The sequence below is a fragment of the Euleptes europaea genome, chromosome 5 (assembly GCF_029931775.1).
Source record: "Euleptes europaea isolate rEulEur1 chromosome 5, rEulEur1.hap1, whole genome shotgun sequence".
NCBI classification, from domain to species: Eukaryota; Metazoa; Chordata; class Lepidosauria; order Squamata; family Sphaerodactylidae; genus Euleptes; species Euleptes europaea.
In genome coordinates, this window is record NC_079316.1 from 31,332,649 (window position 1) to 31,354,605 (window position 21,957).

General features: G+C 43.1%; 1 protein-coding gene across 1 annotated transcript in view; it reads right to left on the bottom strand.

Annotated features, from left to right (window-relative positions):
- The window catches only part of LOC130477558 (carboxypeptidase B-like), a 31,207-nt gene extending 10,897 nt beyond the window's left edge, over positions 1 to 20,310 (bottom strand). Inside the window, exons 1-9 of the mRNA XM_056849563.1 lie at positions 20,228 to 20,310; positions 20,063 to 20,138; positions 14,142 to 14,266; positions 10,721 to 10,820; positions 10,365 to 10,466; positions 8,038 to 8,139; positions 5,218 to 5,328; positions 5,031 to 5,121; positions 1,206 to 1,408 (exon numbers count right to left, since the gene is read on the bottom strand). Coding sequence (XP_056705541.1) covers positions 1,206 to 1,408; positions 5,031 to 5,121; positions 5,218 to 5,328; positions 8,038 to 8,139; positions 10,365 to 10,466; positions 10,721 to 10,820; positions 14,142 to 14,266; positions 20,063 to 20,138; positions 20,228 to 20,310 — 993 coding nt within the window. The remainder of the gene's footprint in view (positions 1 to 1,205; positions 1,409 to 5,030; positions 5,122 to 5,217; positions 5,329 to 8,037; positions 8,140 to 10,364; positions 10,467 to 10,720; positions 10,821 to 14,141; positions 14,267 to 20,062; positions 20,139 to 20,227) is intronic.
- Between the last annotated feature and the right edge of the window lie 1,647 nt (positions 20,311 to 21,957).

Consider the following 21,957-nt stretch of genomic DNA (forward strand, 5'->3'; position numbering starts at 1 on the left):
ATGTTTGGCATATCCCTTGAAAGGGCTGTACTTTGTTGTTACTTCACTGATTCCAGTTCCATATAGGACGTAATCACTTTATTGCATATGCATGCCACAAACGCATGCCACATTTAAATGCATTGAAATGCCCATTTACATGAACAGTTACTAGGCCAGTGACTGGCATCCCAGATGATTTGCTAATGCTATATGCAGATGAACTGGCTCATGTGGCAAATGCATTTAAATATGATGGCGTGCACGGCACTGTTTACACATGGCCCATGACATGTATAAACTGGGCATCAAACTATCAAACTGCATGTTCCATTTTATTTTGTGATCATTTTAAAGACATTCACTTTCTTTACCAGATGCAGTTGCGGTTGTCTTTTTAAGAGGGGCAGGGAGTCTTTAATCATTTCCTTCCCTGCCATTTTCCCAATCAAAAAGTCACCTGAACTGCCTCTTTCCTCCCAGCTGGGAAAAATTTACAGATACTTTAATATTTCCCAGCAAGAGTGCAAGCTTTCTAGAGGGGTTGGACTTTTTTTTTTTTTATTTTCAGCAGGAAAGGGGGAAAGGAAGAAAGGGTTAAAAAGCTTCTCAGGTTCTCTCAACTGATAAAAACAGCCCCAGGGGTTGCATTTGAAAAGGGAGGGAAAGTATTTTAATATGATCATGGAATAAAAGGTAGTTTGAACCAAAGAGTTTCTTTCCGTATGAATCATCTATTTTTTTTCTTGCCCTCAGTATAAGGGAATGTAAGTAAAACATGAATGGAAGGAGCTGTTGATCACTTTATGTACATGTCTTTCAGGTTGGGAAATTCCTGGAGATTTGGGGGTAGAATCTGGGCAGGGTGGGGTTTGGGGAGGGGAAGGGGTTCAGCAGGGATGTCATGCCATACACCCCACTGTCAAAAGCAGCCATTTCCTCAGGGAAACTGACCTCTGTGAGTTGGAGATCATTTGTAATTCTGGGAGATCTCCAGGCCCCACCTAGCGGCTGACAACCCTACCAAATTATGTCTGCCTGCTAGCAGCTCGCAGCCATTTTAAACTGTGCAAAACTGGAAAAGTCAGGACCTCAGACTGAGGGAACATATAAGATTTAAGTTTTTCAAGCAAAAAGGAGGCAACCAATGTATCTTAGCCAGGGGAGCAAGTTTGCCTCAACCATTTTATTTTTCGAATAGGAACCACAATTTTGTTTCTACTTACCAGTTCCACGTTGTTCTTTGTCACATCATAAGTATAAGAATATGGATACAGCAGCATCTGGGAGTAAGAGTGAATAGTCAAGTAAGCTTTGATGGTTGAGATGTTGTTACGAATGAAGTTAACCAAGGCCTTTGTCTCCTTTTCAGATTCAGGTGCACTGCCACAATAAGTATCATCACACGGTCTTCTGGAAGCACCAACGCCTACATGACAAATAAAGAAGAACCATAAATGGTAAGAAGGAAACAAACAATAGCCGTGTCTCAAAGCACTGGCTTAAACAGCAGCAGAGTTTATAATTTAAGCTTCCCAGGGAGTAAATCTAACCAAGTGTACTCAGAAGTAAGTCCCATGTTATTCAGTGAGGATTACTCCCAGAAAAATGTTTCCAGGACTGCAGCTCTAATTGCTTAGAATAAGGGTCAAAATACATACTACATGGGACTTCCATAACCAGATCTCCCAAGTTTTTAGGAAGCAAAACTGAATTTGATTGATGCCATGACACTGCTCAACAGGAGTTTAACACTCCACCACCCCATGCTGTTTCACTAATCAAAACCATCCCCTGAATCTTCTGTGAATTGCAGTGGAGGAAAAAAGGAAGACACACCTATTACGTCCTGCCACCCCCAAATCTCCAGGAATATAGTACAAACAATTACCTTAAAAAAAATCTGCCTGCTGATTTCCCACAGACTGCAACCCCTTTTCCTTTACCAAATGCCTTTTCCATTTGTAAAAAGTTGGCTTCTCTAGAAGTCTCCATGCTAAACGTCCCCACCTCTGTATCTTTTTCCTCATGGGGTTCAAGATGTGCCTTTACACTCCCCCTTCCTGCACAAAATCCCACCAAGAGTAGATTTTAAAATGACACCAGGACTCCATTATACATGTCTGCGCATAAAGTGCAGTCAGCCTCTCTGTGATGAAATGAGATTACGGCAAGGAGAAAGAAAACAGGCCTGGCATGCTAACACAGTCCCTGGAAGATAAACATTGGGACACTATGCAGAGTTGCTGCAGTCCAAACCCACCGACACCAATGTACATGATTAGGGATGCCCACCTCCAGGTGGGACATGGGGATTCCTTGGAATTACTGCTCATCTCCCGACTACAGAGATCAGTTCCCCTGGAGAAAATGGATGCCTTGGAGGATGAACTCTATGACATTGTACCCCACTGAGGTCCTTGTCCTCCTTCCCCAAATCTCCAGGAGTTTCCCAACCTGGATCTGTTTGTTAGGCCCCATTTATTAGGCCTGTCTCCGGTGATGAGCAGACCTGGTACCATTTAGTCTGACTCTTGGGAAAGGGGAGGCTGGTGTGGAATCCTGACTGTGTATGAGAGGATCCCACCTAGTGGCTAATCACTGATAGCCTGTTTGTGTCTGAAAGCACTAAAGAAAATTCTAACTACTCTCTAAAGCCATAACTGATTTAAATTTATGTGCCTCCGCCAGGTTTCTCCTTTGTCTGCCCAGAAACCTGTGCTGCTGTTCTATTCCTTGAGACAATCCTGTAAATAAATAAATATTCTTTGTTGTTCCTGCACACTACCGTACTTACCTCGCAGCAGTGAAGCAAAGCCTACACACTTGCTACCTTTAGCACACCTGGTAACTGAGGAGAAGGTGTCTAGGTTAAAACAACCCTCGATCCAAGAGAATCTGAGGAGGCTGTGTGCGTAACCTCAGTGGGAAAAAATAGGCTTGCCACAGACACCCATTGTAGGACAGAATCTTGCTTCCAACTGAGTTCTCCAAAGACACGTGACAGCCTTATGTCTTGAATTGCTGCGTTTATTCCCCTCACTTTCTAACTCTCCTCCTGTCTGACCCGTTTTTCAATCTGTGGGTTGTTACGAGGCCACAAGGCGAGGGTTGCCAGCCAGCTTGTGCAAGAGTTCTTAGCTCAAATTCTGTGCTGTATCCCACCAAAGCCTCCAGTTCAAAGTTTTCAAGGCAGTATGTGTGGGGAAAGACCTCTCTCTGAGAATGTGGATAATCTATGGGTGCCAGACAGAACAGACCATAGTGAACTAGATGGACATTGTACTGCAGCTTCAGATGTCTAGTTTACTCTAAGAGATAGCCATATTTTTGTTTGTGCTGAGTATAGGAATCTATGTAATATTGCATTGCAACATTATTTGTAATGCAATATGCTTGGCATGATCTAAAAATGCCTCAGCCTGAGATGCTACATCCACACATGGCAGGAGATAGCATGGACATTGCATGATTTTCCTGTGTGGTCAAGATAGGGTTGCCAACCTCCAGGTGGTGGCTGGAGATCTCCCACATTTACAACTGATCTCCTGCTGACAGAGATCAGTTCACCTGGAGAAAATGGCTGCTTTGGCAATTGGATTCTAGAGCACCGAAATCCTCCAAACCCTGCCCTCTTCAGGCTCCGCCCCCAAAATCTCCAGGCATTTCCCAACCTGAAGCTGGCAACTAGGAGCACTTTCACACAGCCCAAATAATGCACTTTCAGTCCACTTTCAATGCATTTTGAAGGTGGATTTTACTGTGTGAACTGGCAAAATTCACTTGCAAACGATCGTTAAGGTGCAGTTAAAATGTATTGAAAGTGCATTATTTGGGCTGTGTGAAAGTGCCCTAGGGTTAAGCCAATCCAGGAAGAGAATGATTGTTCTAGTGCAACATACAACAAGATGTGAATGCATTTCAGTGAAATTGGCTGTTCACTGGAAAGACAACTCTGAGCATTTTCCAACAAAATGTATCTGGCTTTGCAACGAAGACAAAAGACCTTAACTTTGTTAATGGCCTGTACACACATGGCTTTCTGTAACTGATAAGCTGTCCTGATGAGAAGGGGAAAGCAATTTCTGCATCTTGCTGGCAGAATGAAAGATGTGCTTCATTAGAGGCTGTATGCTGTATGAACTCCAAACCATAATCGGCTGGACTAAGTTTCAGTCTTTCATTGGGGGGAGGTATTTTAAACTCTTCTGCTGGCTAGTTGGGCTTTTGATATTTATCGCTGTTGTACTGTAGAATTTTTATTTATGTTTTGTGGTTTTCGTAAACTACCCTGGAGGCACGTTGGGAGCTGAAAGGTGGCACGGGAATATTTTAATAAACAAATTTAATTTCACACAAAAAAGATAGTTTTTTGCATTACCCTGCCAGAAATTTTGTTAGTCTTTAAGAAGAGTTGGTTTTTATATGCCGACTTTCTCTACCACTTAAGGAAGAATCAAACTGGTTTACAATCACCTTCCCTTCCCCATCCCACAACAGACACCCTGTGAGGTAGATGGGGCTGAGAGAGCTCTAAGAGAGCTGTGACTAGCCCAAGGTCACCCAGCTGGCGTCATGTGTCGGAGTGGGGAAACCAACCCAGTTCACCAGATTAGCATCCATCACTCATGTAGAGGGGTGGGGGATCAAACCCTGTTCTCCAGATTAGAGACCACTGCTCCAAACCACTACTCTTAACCACTACACCATGCTGACTCTCTGGTGCTACTGGACTCTTGCTCTTTTCTACCCTTGTTCTATATACTTGCAGGCTCTGACTACCTGTTGTTGCTCTTTATCTGTTGGTTTCTATCATGCCTGATATCAAGCTTCAGCTGGTACCTGGATTGCACCTTCTAGTGCAATCCCAAACAAAGTCACAACTCTTAAAACCCATTAACTTCAATGAACGCTGAAGGGTGAAATTCTCTGTAGGATTGCATTCTAAGCTGGTGCGCATCCAATCATTTCTATCCTTTTTGCCTTGCCTATCCTGGCAGGATAAATAGGAACATGGACATACTTGTTATAACAGGAGAAAACATACTTACTGCACCACCCGGCATTGAAATTTCTGTTGGGATCCGTTCCAATGCAACTGCTACCAGCATTTGTAGAACGGGTCTTCCTCCACATGCGAGACTGAAAAGGAGTATATTAGTACATATAAACTTTGAAATTCATAAGGGATACATGGATATTTGAGCTTTTTATTCAGGAAAAAGGCAAGTTACTTACCTTAGTCCAAGTATAGACATACCCATCAATGTTGAAGACAGGCAAGACATAGAAATCTAGCTGGTCAAGAAGGCGGGTCATGATGGTTTCTGTCCCATAGGTCCTAACAGCCTAGGTATGGATTAAAGAGGTACAACAGTTAGGATGAGACAAACTGTTTACCTAGATTGGTGTTCTTTGACTGTTGGAAAGTGCCTCCTCATTTGGGCAATTGATGTCATTTGTTGTAAAAATGTTTTGTTGTTATTTGCCCCCCCCTCTCCCCGAGTATTAATTCTTCTGTGCTTTTTTCCCCTTCCCCCTTCACTGCCCATGCCCTTGTTTGCCGTCACTGCCCTTTAATGTCTACGGCTGTTACGAGCAATGTGATTTTGTAGATACTGTTACCTTTGACATGCTAACAACACAGGCGGCAGTAAATAAAATTATGTGGGCCCCATGATTGAACACTTAGTGAGGATTAAGAGGGCAGAGGGCAGTGGAGAAAAATGGCGCTGAGAAGCAGCAACATCCAGGGAAACAAAAGGACACCAAGCAGCAAAAACACAGATGTGTGGTGTGGTGAGTCTGTTTTACATCAGCTGATTTAGCAACCCTGAATATGATAATTCCTAAGAGAATTTCTGAATATTTGGTGAAGCCCTAACAAAGCCTCCCTGCTGGGGATGTGAGATGAGGAGGGTGGGAATTCACCATGAAAGGTGGAGGGAGGTGTGGGAGAGGCCCTGGCGAGGAAGGGCAGCGCCGCTATTGCACCCTTTGAGGGCAGACTGAGAGGGTTTAAATATATATATATATATTTGGTGCAGCCCTATACCTGATTCTTTTGTGAAACTGGTCTCTATGAAATAATGTATTGTCATGCTCTGTAACTGGAACATTTTTGTGTGATATTAAAGCTCAGGGCAGAAATTAGTGTACTGGTTTAAGTCTATAGTATCAAAAATGGTGCAAAATTAAAGGAGCTTTATTAATCTATTACAGCAGTTCAAAGCCACCCAAAAGTGATCTTTTGCCATAGAAGTCAGGCAAAGGCTGATTTCAGATGACAGCTGCAGGTAATGGCTTTGTGTTTTAGGCTGCAGTACTTCCAGGAAGTAATTCTCAGGGGAACCTTCCTTCTGAGAAAGATGATGTTGCAACAATGGCACGTAATGGTTTAGGATTTGGCAACCGGGAAGCCCACTGAAGAAGGACCGACGCCCTAGACTGAATTAGATATAAAATTAGGGCCTGAAGATGAGGTAGAGATGAAAATGGATAGTCAAATTTGGTATATAATCTGAATACGTGGTTATTATAAGTATTGTAACTGAGCCCCGTGGCACAGGGTGGTAAGCTGCAGTACTGCAGTCAAAAGCTCTGCTCACCACCTGAGTTTGATCCCGACAGAAGTTGGTTTCAGGTAGCCGGCTCAAGGTTGACTCAGCCTTCCTCCTTCCGAGGTCAGTAAAATGAGTACCCAGCTTGCCGGGGGTAAAGGGAAGACGACTGGGGAAGGCACTGGCAAACCACCCCGCAAACAAAGTCGACCTAGTAAACATCGCGATGTGACGTCACCCCATGGGTCAGGAATGACCCGGTGCTTGCACAGGGGACCTTTACCTTTATAAGTATTGTAAACACCATTAGCATAACAAGGATTAATGCATTATTGGGGGTAAGACAAGGGGCGTGGGTAGCCCCAGACATGGATCATGACATGTTGATACTGTCTTATTTTGTCTCTCCCCCCCTTTTTCTTTTCTGTACCCTAAAAAAATTCAATAAAATTATTTTTTAAAAAATGAATTAGATATAAAACGAGAAATTCTTGGTTGCAATCCAGTTCAACCAATCTGCATAGAAATCCTATTAAAACCAGCGGGACATGCATGCCTGGCTTCAGCCTTGCTACTCAGGCCATTTCCTAAACATGGCGCCAGTCCCAGTGAGGTAAAATCCGGGACTGACTGTGCTGAAGGGTGAGCGATAGCTGCAGCAACCTGAGCTGCTAAATAAGGCAACGTTTTATTCTCTGCTGAGTTTCTGAAAGAGATAAGGAGATCACATTGGCAAAGGCATGACTGGGGTGTCACTTTCTGTTTCCAAGGCTGCTGCTGCACATATATCGGAGTGGACAGGAGGCCGCTGCTGGCTCTCTGCCAAGCCTGGCTAGTCAAATACTTTCACTGGCTTGATTTGGATTTTTAACTGCCTGCTGCTGCTGCTGCAGGTTTTTGTTTTAAACCCTTTAATGCAGGAACCTGTACTAAGGATGAGAATGAAGCAGCTGGAAGTTGCTTTTTTAAGGTTATTCCGATAAAGGCAAATGCCGTTGGCCGTTGCAGCTGTAAGTATCACAGGAATAGCGCTTGCTGATAATACGTCCCCTTCTCAAATGCCAGCGGCCGCTGGTTGGCTGACTCTGAGAATTAATGAAACTGGCAGTGAGTCAGGTCTGTCAAGGAGGGGGAAAGGTGGAATTTGTCTAGGGTGACTGTTGTCAACAAGGACAGCAGAGGTTGTATCAGATTGGCAGAAAGAGGGTTCATATGACACAGGCAGCTCAACCTCCTCGCAGCCTCATTGGGGATCACAGTTGCAAAGGCATGTGGGGATTCTTCCCTTACTGGCTTACGGAGGAGGGTGCACAGTCAGTCCCGGATTTTCCATATTTAGGAAATGGTTTCATTGAGCAGGGTGGGGGGGGGTGAGGAAGATTTGGGAAGGATCATTTTAGAAAACCTAGAAGGAGAATTTTACCAAGAGCATTTTTTCTTTTAAAAATCTGCTTCCAACTGAATCAGTGGGCTCTGAAGAGATCCTAAGTTCACCAACCTGTCTCACAAACCATTGGCAGAATGCAGGTGAGATCCATTCTCTGGCATGGAAGCCACAATCCATAAAGATGGCCTTCTTGTTTGCCCCACGCTTTCCCACCTGCACAGATAAAAACAGCATAACAAGGCAGAAGCAACCTGTACAGCATACAAATATTTAATTTAATTTTCTTTCTTTAGATTGCAGCCTCACTTGAAACCAGAGAGTTCCACTGGTAGAACTGAAGCCCCCTGCTGGGAGTGTGTTCTCATCTCCAGAAAATTACATACAGAGAAAGAGAGCGAGAAAGAGTGAGACCACACCTTGTATAAGTACAGAAATGAAGAGTGGTCAGATGCAAACCAGGGCCGAGTTTCTTTATCTATGTGCAGGAAGAATGTTGTCAAATGAAGTTTCTCCTGCATGAAAGGCCTAAGGTTGCCAGCTCTGGGTTGGGAAATTCCTGGAGATTTTGGGGTGGAGCCTGGGGAGGGGGGTTAGGGGAGGGAAGGGACTTCAGTGGAGCATAATGCCATAGAGTCTGCCTTCTAAAGCAGCCCTTTTCTCCAGGGGAACTGATCTCTGGAGGCTAGTTGTATTTCCTGGTGATCCCCAGCCACCACCTGGAGACTGGAAGCCCTACTAACTATACATTTTGGTTTCCATGGGGACATCCTAAGGGTTGGGTGGAAAGGCACGTTCTGAAGTTGCCTGCTTCCTAGGTGTGCAGGCTTGGTTTGGATCAGGGCTGTGGCTGACAGAGAGGGGGATTAGACCTCCTCCACATATGCTGCTTTCCCATCCTGAAATGGTTGGGCCTTGCCAGTTGCCCCAGTTTAGAAATGTAAGGTGTAACCCATCACTACACAGGCACACCCCAACGAGGCAAAGAGCACCCCCTGGGGCCATTTTCAGTTGGGGAAATTGTGCAGGAGGGAAAACATGCATGGGAAAGGAAAGAAAAAACCCTGAAGCAATGCAGGCACACAAGTGATGAAAAGAAGAGTGTGGAAAAGCCCCATGTCAGCCTGTGCTGAATCAGTCATGATACATGCAGCCATGGACATGAAATGTAGTGTAGTGATGGTATAGCAAAAGCAGAAACTGGAATAAATTTGGCCTGCATTGGTGCTACGGACTCAACATAAATGGAAACTGCTGAAGATCAGCATGGAACTGCTGTGTCCTGAAACTGGCCTCCTCAGCTGGGTCTCAGAGAAGATGCTCAGTGAGTCACTATTTGATTTCTTGAAGACCAGGCTATTACTCACAGGCATACAAATTATAATCCTTTCCTGTATTATGATTTCACTGATAGGAATAATTCACAGGAGGTTCCCCTCATGGTCACACAGAAGAAGGTCTCTACACACTGGTTTCCAGTTCCATATGATACATCCAAAGTGAAGCTTCCTTTAATTCTGGCTGGGTTGCATAGCACTAACGGGAATGCTGGAAGTACCAAATAAGGCAGACCTCCTTAACTTTAGGACTGTCTATGAAGGTCAGCCATGCAAACCCCATAGCTCCAACTGCGTTCATAGAATTGGAAGGTACCACCAAGGTCATCTAGTCCAACCCCCTGCACAATGCTGGAAATTCCAAACTACCTCCCCCTCCACACCCCCAGTGACCCCTACTCCATGCCCAAAAGATGCCCAAGATGCCCTCCCTCTCATCATCTGCTTACGGTCATAGAATCAGCATTGCTGACAGATGGCCATCTAACCTCTTCTTAAAAACCTCCAGGGAAGGAGCACTTACCACCTCCCGAGGAAGCCTGTTCCACTGAGGAACCGCTCTGTTAGAAAAATACCACACATGCTTGAATTGTAGAGATCTGACCATGATTTCCCCCCTCAAAAATAAGAGTGTGGCCAAACAGTTTCCTTTTGTTCAAAAGAACTGCATGATGGAAACTATTTGCGAAGGGGGGGGGGGAAATCCTGATAAATTGGTTGCTTCACACAGTAAAAAAAAAAAGAGAGAGAGAGAGAATGTTCTGAAGTTTATAGATTGCTTCATAACAAATAGGTTTACAAACAACAGATGGAGTTCTCAATTACACAAAGGTGGATTACCATTTACCTTGCTTACAGGAACACGGTTAAATTTATACGTGCAAACTGTCAAAGCTCTTATTATGGTCTGTGCTATTTAGAAAACCTTTGCTATAAATCAAAAGGATAAAAATGTCACCATAATGGAATTCACAAAACCTGCTTGGTTTCCTAAAGCGTTTATTAAAAATACAGATCTGGAAGTTTTGAGGGCCTAATAAATTTTATTTCCTACATGCCAAGAGACAATAGGACAGATTGGCTGTGAAACTCAAAAGCAAATACCTTAAGGAGATACATTGGAAGTCCCTCAAAGGTTGTTCCTATCTGTGACCGAGAAACGAGATCTGGGTTCTGATTGGCAATGTCAGCTGTCCAAGCCTCTATCTGTTGAATTAAAACAAAAGTGTACATATGGGCATTTCATGTCATAAAAAAACTACCTCATACTGAGTCAGGCAATGGTCCATCTAGGTCACCACTGTGCATGTTGATTGGCAGCAGCTGTCCATGGTGTCAGTCTGAGATACCAAAGATTGAGCCTGGGACTTCAGCAAAACTGAGTTATAGAAACAACGATCACCAAGCAAACTTTCAAGCAAAAAGTAGAGGATGGTTTTAGCATACAAATAATGCTTTACCTTTTCCCAGTTGTTATATTTTTCATACTGGTAGCCAGCAGAACGAACATGGCTGTCAAACTGCCCATTGAGTATAGTCTGAAGGTTGTCAATTAAAATTCTGCAATAAACCCAATAAGGACAAGTCAAAACGGAACTTTCAATTTTCTTCTGATCCTCATACAAAACACTGCTCTGCGTATAGTAGTCATTTCTTTCCCTTCTGCCTACAAGTGTCATATCTATGTACCACAGTGATGTCTCTGTGTTTATGTTTTATTCAATTGCTTGCGATATTTTCATTATATTTAACTGTATTTTAAAATTGTTTTAATTATTGTTGAAGGCTTTCACGGTCAGAGTTCATTGGTTCTTGTGGGTTATCCGGGCTGTGTAACCGTGGTCTTGGTATTTTCTTTCCTGATGTTTCGCCAGCAGCTGTGGCAGGCATCTTCAGAGGAGTAACACTGAAGGACAGTGTCTCTCAGTGTCAAGTGTGTAGGAAGAGTAATATATATTTATATATAATATATATAATATAATAATATTTATATATAATATAATAATAATATAATATAATATAATATAATATATATATTACTCTTCCTACACACTTGACACTGAGAGACACTGTCCTTCAGTGTTACTCCTCTGAAGATGCCTGCCACAGCTGCTGGCGAAACGTCAGGAAAGAAAATACCAAGACCACGGTTACACAGCCCGGATAACCCACAAGAACCAATCTTGGGGACCTTATATTGGACGGGAAGGAGGCATACATATGTTTTAAATAAATAAACTTCCTAGGCTAAAGCAAGTTTTCCCTCTCAGTAAACTGAAATCCATTTGAAAGACAGATTGCTGTTCATGGTGTGTACACTCACCCCACTTTCAACTCCAGGAAACAGTCTTTGCAAGTTTTTCTTTTGTTTCAAAAACATGGGGAAAAACACTGCTTACCTAGAGATGGCAGTAGATAATGTGTGCATACCATAGGAAGCAAAATCAAATTCAAGTCTTAAAAATATTGTTTACTTCCTACCAGGATTCACTAATCTAGTCCTTAGAACTATCTCCACACATATTGGCTGGTAGCTCCTCTTCCTCTCTCTTCTCTCCCCTCGACCCCAATAAAACAACTAGATAAAGAAATGTGCAGATAGGATGTCCTTGACCAATGGATTAGAGAGTAAGAGAGGCCAGTTTACGATTCACTCCCAGCCTTCATAATGAACACTTGAACTGGTTGTGTTGACATGATGTCTGGGCCCTGCAGCTGCACATCAAAGGCTTGCTGTTGCAAGGACACCTCACTGACGTTTTGTCAGGGACAGTCTTGCAGACATATATTCTGGTGCAGGAAAGTGTGTCAATTCATTCTTAGCAGTGGCTATTTTGGCACAGGCCAAGTAACTCTTCCTTCTGCAGAACTTTTAACCACTCTTTCCACATGCATGGCAGTGGAAAGAAAGGTAGGAATGGATGGCCTCCTGATGTGCTTGCCTTGGGCTTGAAGACATATAACCTCATGCTTCAGGGCATTAAGTGGTCAATGTGTCCTTGAACATGTGACTTTTGGGAACTATTCTAGTGGTTTCTAGCACCATAAGGTTTCCAGGATTGTAAGGAAACATGATTAGGGTAATGAGAACAAGTAGAGCAGCAGAGAGTTACTACAGGGGCTGTTTGACGTTACATTGCCTGGAGGGGCTATTTCCTCTGGGCTCAGTTTGGCACCCACAAGGACAGCAGCAGGAACACCAGACAGCTGAGGAGAGGTTTTGACATCAAGCACTTTCTTTCAGATGCTCCCTCACCAAGAAATAAACCAAGAATCATCTATCCTCCTTCTGAAATCACATTTTCATATTGTTTTAATCTATTGTATATTACCTCAGAGATCAGTGTCCAAAGACTAGGAATAGATCTTTAAAAAAAATTAAAGAAACAAACAGAGGCATAGGATCAATGATGAAAGGAGATGTTTGAATCTAATAATGGGGTGCAGAGAATGTTAATGGATCAAAGATCCTCATCCAGACATGGAAGAATTTAAACAATCTTGGTCAAAGGCCTTCGCATATTGGGATAAACTGGCAAAGACTAATCTTACTAATTTTGTGAATGGGCTATAGAAATATTTTTCTTTTTTCTTCTTCTAAGCTTAGATATTACTATTGTAATACTAACCTGATAAGACACTTCACCGGAAGTTCTGCACGGTGATGGAGGGAAATAGGGGGTGTACACTATTGGTGGGTGGTGGGTATTAAAAGCATTACATATGGAATTATTCTTTCTCTAATTTAATGAATATAATTCAATTTTTTTGTATTTTACTATTTTGCTTTTCAAAGTGATTGTATTCTTTTTTTATTCATGTAAAAATAATTTTTTAAATAAACAAATAAATAAAAGATCCTCATCTAGTATAAAATGTTTCAATTTTTGTAGCCTTAGTCACTCCTAAATGGCAACTTTATTCATTCTGCCCCATCTGAATTTTGCTGGAGCCCTGCGATGAGGATGATCAGGGGCCTGGAGACTAAGCCCTATGAGGAAAGGCTGAGGTTCTTGGGAATGTTCAGACTGGAGAAGAGGAGGTTGAGGGGGGAATATGTCTGCTCTTTAAAGGCTGTCACTTAGAGGAGGGCAGGGAGCTGTTCTTGTTGGCAGCAGAGAATAGGACTCACAATAATAGGTATAAGTTATAGGTGGAAAAGAGCCAGCTGGATATTAGGACATTTTTTTTACAGTAAGAGTAGTAGAATCAGCTGCCTAGGGAGGTGAGCTCCTCCTCCCTGGTGGCTTCAAGCAATGGCTGGACGAACACTTGTCAGGGATGCTTTAGGCTGATCCTGCATTGAGCAGAGGGTTGGACTAGATGGCCTATATGGACCCTTCTAACTCTATGATTCTACAATTCTGTGATTCCTTGAGTTATTACACCCCTGAGAAAAATCCTAGGCCAGTCCTAAGGATCCAGGTGGTTTTGCTGGCTGTTTGTCTTGCTCCACCCCTTCCCCCATGTCACTGCCCTTGCCTGTTCCTATAGAAGCTCTCCCTTTCTGTTAGCAGACTTAGCAGACTGCATAAGGTACCTACTGTGTACAACTCAAGAAGTCTACTCTTTCCTGTGCCTCTTTTCCTGGCTTCAACTCCACCAGTTCTACTACCTACTTCTGTATCCACCTACATACACATGCATGGTGGTTCATATTCAACATGGTTAGTTTCTCTCTATTAAACACCATGTTACCATGACTTTCTTTAATTCTAAATGCCAAGCTACTCAATATTGATTTCTGCTTTATTTATTTAAAACCTTTTTACCCACCTTTCTACTTTACTTAGGGCCCCCAATGGGCCCCCCAAGGCTGGGAGCCTTATTTAACCCACATATTAATGGGGCAAACAGAAGAAGAAGAAAAAAAAACCATACTCATAGTTCAGTCCACTCTGTTGCAGAAGTCTCTCAACTTCAAAGCACAGATCTGCTTCAACTCGGAAGTCAACAGTCATGCCTGTTTTCACTAGCGTGACAGAATCCGGGCGCCAGAAATCAACCTGAACAGGAACCAAGCAAAGATGCCAATAAAACCAGACATGTAGCTGTAGTCTGCACCTATCTGCATGTGTGGATTTGGTTGGATCATGCACTTCCTTGTTTCACTGAAAAACACTCCTGTTTATTCATTTAGACTGAATTCACCAAATAAAGGTCAACAAAAAAATATCTGTGAAAAGATTAAAGGATCTCTTACAAAAGAGAAATCTTGTTGAAGTCAGTAAGCTAACAATGTGGCCCTAAAGCAAACTGACCCAATCCGGCAATGAAGATCTGCACTATTCAGTATATTTATTCTTTATCTATTCTTATTTCTCCTCTAAATCTCCATACCTGAAAAGATACGTGCTACCTTTCATTAAAAACATTTTACAGACTGACAATGAAATTCTAAGCAGAGTTACACCCTTCAAAGCCCACTCACTTCAATGGACTTAGAAGGGCATAACCCTGCTTAGGAATGCACAGTGCTTGACCCCCCAAAAGGTATAATCTCATTCTACCTATTTTGTCTTTATAACACAGTACATCTGTGTCTTTATGCATCTATGTGCATAGAGAGAGGGTGGGACTGAGTCCATTTACCCTGCCTCCAGCTTGTGAACAAGCACACTGGTCCCAAAGCACACTGGACTCACTCCATCCTATACATGCTTGTCTGACCATGAGCTTGGATTACCAACTTCCAGGTGGAGCCTGGAGATCTCCCAGAATTACAGCGATCATAGAGATCAGTTCCCCTGGAGAAAATGACTGGTTTGGAGGGTGGACTTTATGGCATTACTCACTGCTGAGGTCCTTCCCTGCCTTCCCTGGGCACTACCCCCGAATCTCCAGGATTTCCCCCAACCTGGGGTTGTCAACCCTAACATGAGCACAATGCCTGCCTGTACAAGAGCTCTAATCTCTGATGAACAACGTTTCACAAGTGTTTAAACACTACCAAAAAAACAATGCAAACATTTGACCAAAGAGGGAATCAAAGGCAGGGACAGAACAGGGAGCTCTCTCTTTTATCAGAGTACCCTGTACTGCAAGAGAGAAGCTGGTTGTGCAGATTACACAGCCCATGCTGGACTGGTCTCACTAGAATTCATGACTGCTATTGCAGACTGATAGAGACCCTGAAGTATCTGAAGTATTCGTAGTTCAGCAATATGATGCACTGAAAAAGTTTGCCTGGAACCCGTCCCTAAATCACAGCTGGATCGATGTGTCTTTATATTCTGAAGTGAATCAGAACTGCATTCACGATATAAAAATTTCAGCCTTAGAAAAGTGATCCCTGATTTTGTAGAGTGGTACGTAGCGTGTTGGTAGCCGACTTCTTGGAGCCTGTCACTATGTTTTTTATCTAGCACTCTGACCAATCTTGGTATAGATTCCAGTCACATTTAATTGACTCTTCAATGATCCCACGGTTCAAAAGTTCACACCCTCAAATCTTTCAATAGCTGGGAAACAGGCGGGACATTTCACATGTGTTCCATAACAAGGAACACTGTTGTCATGTGAGTGCCATCACTTAAGAGAAAAAACCGACAGTTTATGACCTCGCAGTGACTTTTGCCTGAATTTCTAAGAGAGGAACTAGTGGCCTAATTTTCTCTGGATGAGCCAAAACAGTCTGTAGGGACTTCTTCAGCGTGAAGTATTTCTGAAAGGTGCCTACTATGTTGGTATCTAAGCAGTGAACAAAATATTATTACCTCAGGGATTACAGCCCTATGAACAGGAAAAACGATCATCTAAATATACCATGATAAGTTGGAATTTTCTCTTAGGTCACATATAACTGTCTTTTCCTTACAATTAAAAATAACCGGGCCTCCTTCCTTGTTTTTGTTGTGGCCTTGCTTTATTTATTTAATCTTTTCTTTCCTACTCCACATGCATTTGTGACATACCATTCCTTAAATGGAGGCTACTGACAATTCACTTTCGAAGCAACTCAGTGGTAAGGACAAGCAAACGCTCTCTTTGTGGAGGATTCATGGAAGGGGCTTTGGAAAACGTACTGGATCCGCTCTTATTTTTTAAACGTTGAAAGTACACAACGTTTATCCGGATCATTTTAAAAAATCAGAATCTAAACATTGCTTTCTGTGTCTTTCTTGCCTAAGGTTGAGAAGATAGAAATCAGTTATCCTGAGACGTGTTTCATGTGGGGGAGCGATCACACTATGGAACTGAAAATGACTAACAGACCATTGCTGAGGTGCGCCAGCGGGCGCTCCCAAAGCCCTTAGGAGGCCGACAAAGGCCTCCGCCGGCACAGGGGCCCACAACACCGGTGCCCAGAAGGCGCATGCTGGCGTGAGTGCCCCCAGCACCAGTGTGCATGCCCGGATGCTGGTCCCTGGCCGCCGTTGCGGCAGCGCTGGGCCCAGACGCTGCCGCGGCCTCCCACTGGCCTCCGGCTGTCGGCACAGGCCGCGGCAGTGAGCTGGGAGGTGTTCCGGCTCCCCTGCAGGCATTCCCAGGGTGTATCAGTGCCGGCCGGGGGGCGCCGCCGATATTAGTCGGCCTCCTGAGCCATTTCGGCTCAGGAACGCCCCCTTTTTTTGTTGAGATACATCAGCTTTTTGCGCCGGGTAGAGGTTTCAGTGGTGTCGAAACCTCCTTAGGAGGCAACCCTGCTGGGTTGCCTCCTAAGCCCGGCGCAGGCATTCCTCTCAGGAATGCACTGTAATAACCCAATAGGATGAATGTTTAACTTAGAAGCAAGACTGGGTGTATTCACTAGTATTTACTTTCAAATAAGTGCTGACCTTGTGAGGTACGGTAAGCTGAGACAATATAATTGTCACTCACTGAGTTTCAAGGCAGTGTGAAGATTTGAACCTGAGCCTCGCTGATCCTAGTCCAACTCTCTGACTACTACTTTACATTGACATGGCTACTACCTGTCTAAATGTTTTTCTGAAAGAGAACATATTCAAAAGATATTCTTGGGACTTAGCTATACAAGCTGGGGACCCTCAAAGCCTCACAAAGGGGAAATAACAGTGTGAACTTCCCCCCTCCCCCATCTTCCATTTCAAATCGGATAAACCATCCAACTTGAACAGATAAATTTCCCCTCCTCCCCATTCTCTTTTAACTGATTCTCAACTGCTCTCCACATTTAGTGCTTCCTGGGTCTACTCAGTCCTCAACAAGCTATCTTTCTTGGTGCGTGTGGGGGTGTCTTTTGGGTTAAAGTCATATTTTTCTGTATGCCTGGGGAATCTCCCAAGTATTTAGAACTGCTTGGTCTATGGGTGGTCTAATGTTGTTCTGTGCATGAGACAGGGAAACCACTTTTCTATTAAAAGACGTGATACCGATAACCATGTTAGAATTGTAATTTGGGTTACATAGGCTGATATGTGTGTGAGTGTGTGTTTGTATCAGGATGTGGTGGATAGTGGGCGAGTTATCTTGTTTGCCTTTTGGTCTCTTTCAGATCTAGGTTTCTTGGTACAAAGCCGTAACGATTGCTTCTGGCAAGCTAAGAATTCAGTATAACACATGGCTGAACTTCTGGCTTCATGGAAGAGAATGGCAGAACTCCCATTCATTTGAAGATATAGGGAACATAAAAAAGAGCAGAGGTGGAAGTGGGAGAGACTCTGACAATGGCATGTGGTCCCTTTCTACATCTGTATATCATTGGAAATGCTACAGCTTGTAGTACAAATTATAGCAATTTTCCCTTTTTGTAGCTGTTTCTTGACATCAAAGCTATACACAAATATTGAGAACAAATCTGCTATCTTGGGTTGTTTTGTCTCATGCCATAATATATCTACATCAAGGTCACAAAACACAAATTTGGAATGAAAGAGAAGTTTAGAGAACATTCAGAGAAGAGAGAGAGAGAGAGAGAGAGAGAGAGAGAGAGAGAAGACGATGTCTAAACACGTAGCAAGCAAACTCTGATGAATTTCGCCAAACCTCTTCAAAATAAAATCCTAATGATTTGAATTATCATTTATTACCACAATCCATTTCATTCATCATGCAAGAAACTCTGTATACTGATTTTATTACCAACTTCACCAAGAAGCTATTTTTAATTGGTCTTGGCCTTTAATCTTTGATATAACACCATGAATATACATAGCACTTCAGCAATGTAAGCAAATTAGGCAGCTCCTTGCCTTGATGGGCTACAATGCATTTTTACAATGAGGGTCGCTACAGAAAGGGAGAGGTGGAAAAAGAGAAGCAGGAGTAATATCTTAGTGCCATTATATGTTTTTGACCTTTGTTTCACTTGGGGTCAAGGTCTAAGGCAGGGGTCGGCAAACTCATTAGTCAAAAGAGCCAAATATCAACAGTACAATGATTGAGATTTCTTTTGAGAGCCAAATTTCTTAAACTTAAACTATATAGGTAGGTACACTGTTTATTAACTTAATAAACTTTAAAGTTTTAAGTCTTAATTAAACTATAGGTACACTGAATAAAACTTGATATCATACTTAATAGTGTTCTTATTTATTGATAAAAATTAAATTGTAAGTCCCTGCCATTTTCCCCTCCCCGTCCGGAGTCCTCGTCTGGAGGCCTAGTCTACCGCCATAAAAGCCTATTGGTAGACCTGGCCTCCAGCTGAGTCCCATTGGGAGGCCAGGTCTACCCATTGGCTTTCTTGGCAGTAGACCGGGCCTCCGGAGGCCCGTAGAAGCCAATTGGTAGACCTGGCCTCTGAAGGGGGACTTTTTCCCCCTCCTCGGAGTTCAGGTCTACCGCCAAGAAAGCCAGTGGGTAGACATGGCCTCCCAATGGGACTCAGCCGGAGGCCAGGTCTACCAAAGGAAGCCCGCCCCGCCCAACAGCTGATAGGCGGGGGGGGGCAGGAACCGCCGAGCCGCCCGCCCAGCAATCGCACTGCTAGAGGGGAGGCTTTAGCCTCCCAACCATTGAGGGCAAGGGAAAGGGGGACCCGGGCATTCTCCACGGCGGGGGGGGGGAGAGACAGCGCGCCTGCTCGCCCGCTTTCTCTCTCTCTTAGGCGCGCCGGTTCCGCAGCCTGGCTGCCGGCGCAAGCGGGCACAAGAGCAGGGGCTCCGAACCAAGTTCGGAGAGCCGCACTCAACGGGCCAAAGAGCCGCATGCGGCTCTGGAGCCGCAGTTTTGAGACCCCTGGTCTAAGGACTTAAACCAAAGGCATTGTGAAGGTGGGAGAACACTCAGTTGGATTAAAGAACATCAGCCTACTAAGTGAGGGGCTTTGCTCCAGTGGAAGGAGCCATGCTCTGTCAGAGGAAGTCTCAATGGACATGAGTTGTGGGGTCTAGTCTCTTTATGATGTTATTTTAATAGTATTATAGCATTAGAAGAGATCTCTAAGATTACCTAATCCAACATTATGAAACAGTAAAATCCCTTAGTTCAAGTCAACCTGTTGAAAAGGAAACTCTACACCCATTCTGACTTCTGTGGTCCATTTCCCCAAGCCTTCTTAAAATCAAGTTAATATTTAGTTACTTAGATATTTATACCCTGTTTTTCTCCCCACTGGGGACACAATTCTTCCCTCCTCCATTTATCCTCACAATAACAACACTGTTAGGCTGAGAGAGTATGACTGGCTGAAAGTCGGAATGAGGGTTTGAGCCTGGGCCTCTTAGATCCTAGTCAGATACTCTAAACACTATATCATGCTGGCTCTGTATTGAGCTATTTTGCTTCCTTTCCTGATTAAGACAACTATCTCGTGGTAGCAATAAAAACAATTCAGCAGTAAGACATGCTCCAGATGGGAAATTACTTTGAATTAATATCACCTCAGGACTTGAACTTACCTGCATATTACTGGCCAAGGTAGTGAGGACTTCTACCTGTTCTTCATTGTGAGGTGTTACACGAAACACTTTCTCCCTAAAGAAAATGGTGAAAAAGTAATTATGTGTACAAGAGATCTCATATGTATGTATTCTGAAACATGCAAGTAATTAATATTTTCTTACCCTTCAAAGGTCTGCACGGATGCTTCAGAAAAGGCAGACAGAGTACTCACCAAAAGCAATAATACCCACATCCTTGTTTTCATTTGCAATGACAAGGCACCAGACCAGATTATTCTCTCACCTGCTTTTATAATTTATGGGTCCTTTTAGTTTTGATTGATGAAACGATCAACTCAGTCCACTTGCTCATTGATTGATTACTCTCTTGGCCTTGTTTTGTTTGCAGACTATTTGTCATCTTTGTATAGCTCACCTGTGGAAACAGGAAAGAAAATCTCACGGGTTGCTAATGGATTACAAAAGGGAAGATGGTAAACAATTCTATTTCCGTTCCTGATGGAATAGTTCATATTATTCCCACTCTTTTTGCCTCAGTTGGCAACAGTTCTTCAATGAGTTTGTGTAAGGGAGAGTTCATGTCTGCCACTCCACTCTCACCTGTATATGTGTATTTAAAGGTCTTAATTGAACCAATGTGCATAGTGTGCATATAGTTTTGAGCAATCACTCAAGTGTTCAGTTCTCCACTTCTTCACTAACAGCATTCTTATTCATGCATATACAATACTCACACAGATCAACCTTTGTGTAGGAGCCATAAAGTTTGGCTTTTGAAGTCATACTGTGCTACATACTGTGGATTTGCTTTTGATTTTCTGGTTTCCAAATTAACCAGTGAAAGGTCATTCATGAAGAAGAAGAAGAAGAGTTGGTTTTTATATCCCGATTTTCTTGACCTTTTAAGGAGTCTCAAACCGGCTTACAATCACCTTCCCTTCCTCTTCCCACAATAGACACCTTGTGAGGTAGGTGGGGCTGAGAGAGTTCTGAGAACTGTGACTAGCCCAAGGTCACCCAGCTGGTTTCATGTGTAGGAGTGGGGAAATAAACCTGGTTCACCAAATTAGAGTCCATCGCTCATGTGGAGGAGTGGGGAATCAAACCCAGTTCTCCAGATTAGACTCCACTGTTCTTAACCACTACACAATGCTGGCTCATGACTGATGAAGATTCACACATCGAAACAGGAACTTAGCCAGCATCCTGCCATTTGTTGTGTGCTTTTCTCCAGCTAGTAAAATTTCTTGCCATATTGAAGTTGTTATTTGTTTCATTTGACTCTTACTTGTTTCATTTGACTTGGACATATTGTGGTACTTTTGTAATTACAATAATAATCTTTTGTATTTTCCATTACATTTTGCATTTTTTGAATTATATATTCACTTTTTGGTTTTTTTTAATGCTTCTACAATTATTATTTTTTGAGAACATAAGAAAGGCCCTACTGGATCAAACCAAGGCCCATCAAGTCCAGCAGTCTGTTCACACAGTGGCCAACTAGTTGCCTCTAGCAAGCCCACAAACAAGATGACTGCAGCAGCATTATCCTGCCTGTGTTCCACAGCACCCAATATAATAGGCATGCGCCTCTGATACTAGAGAGAATAGGTATGCAGCATGACTAGTATCCATTTTAACTAATAGCCATGAATACCCCTTCCTCCATGAATATGTCTACTCCCCTCTTAAAGCGTTCCAAGTTGGCAGCCATCACCACATCCCGGGGCAGGGAGTTCCACAATTTAACCATGCATTGTGTGAAAGAATACTTCCTTTTATCTGTTTTGAATTTGTTACCCTCCAGCTTCAACAGATGACCTCGCGTTCTAGTATTATGGGAGAGGGAGAAAAATGTCTCCCTGTCCACTCTCTCCAAACCATGCATA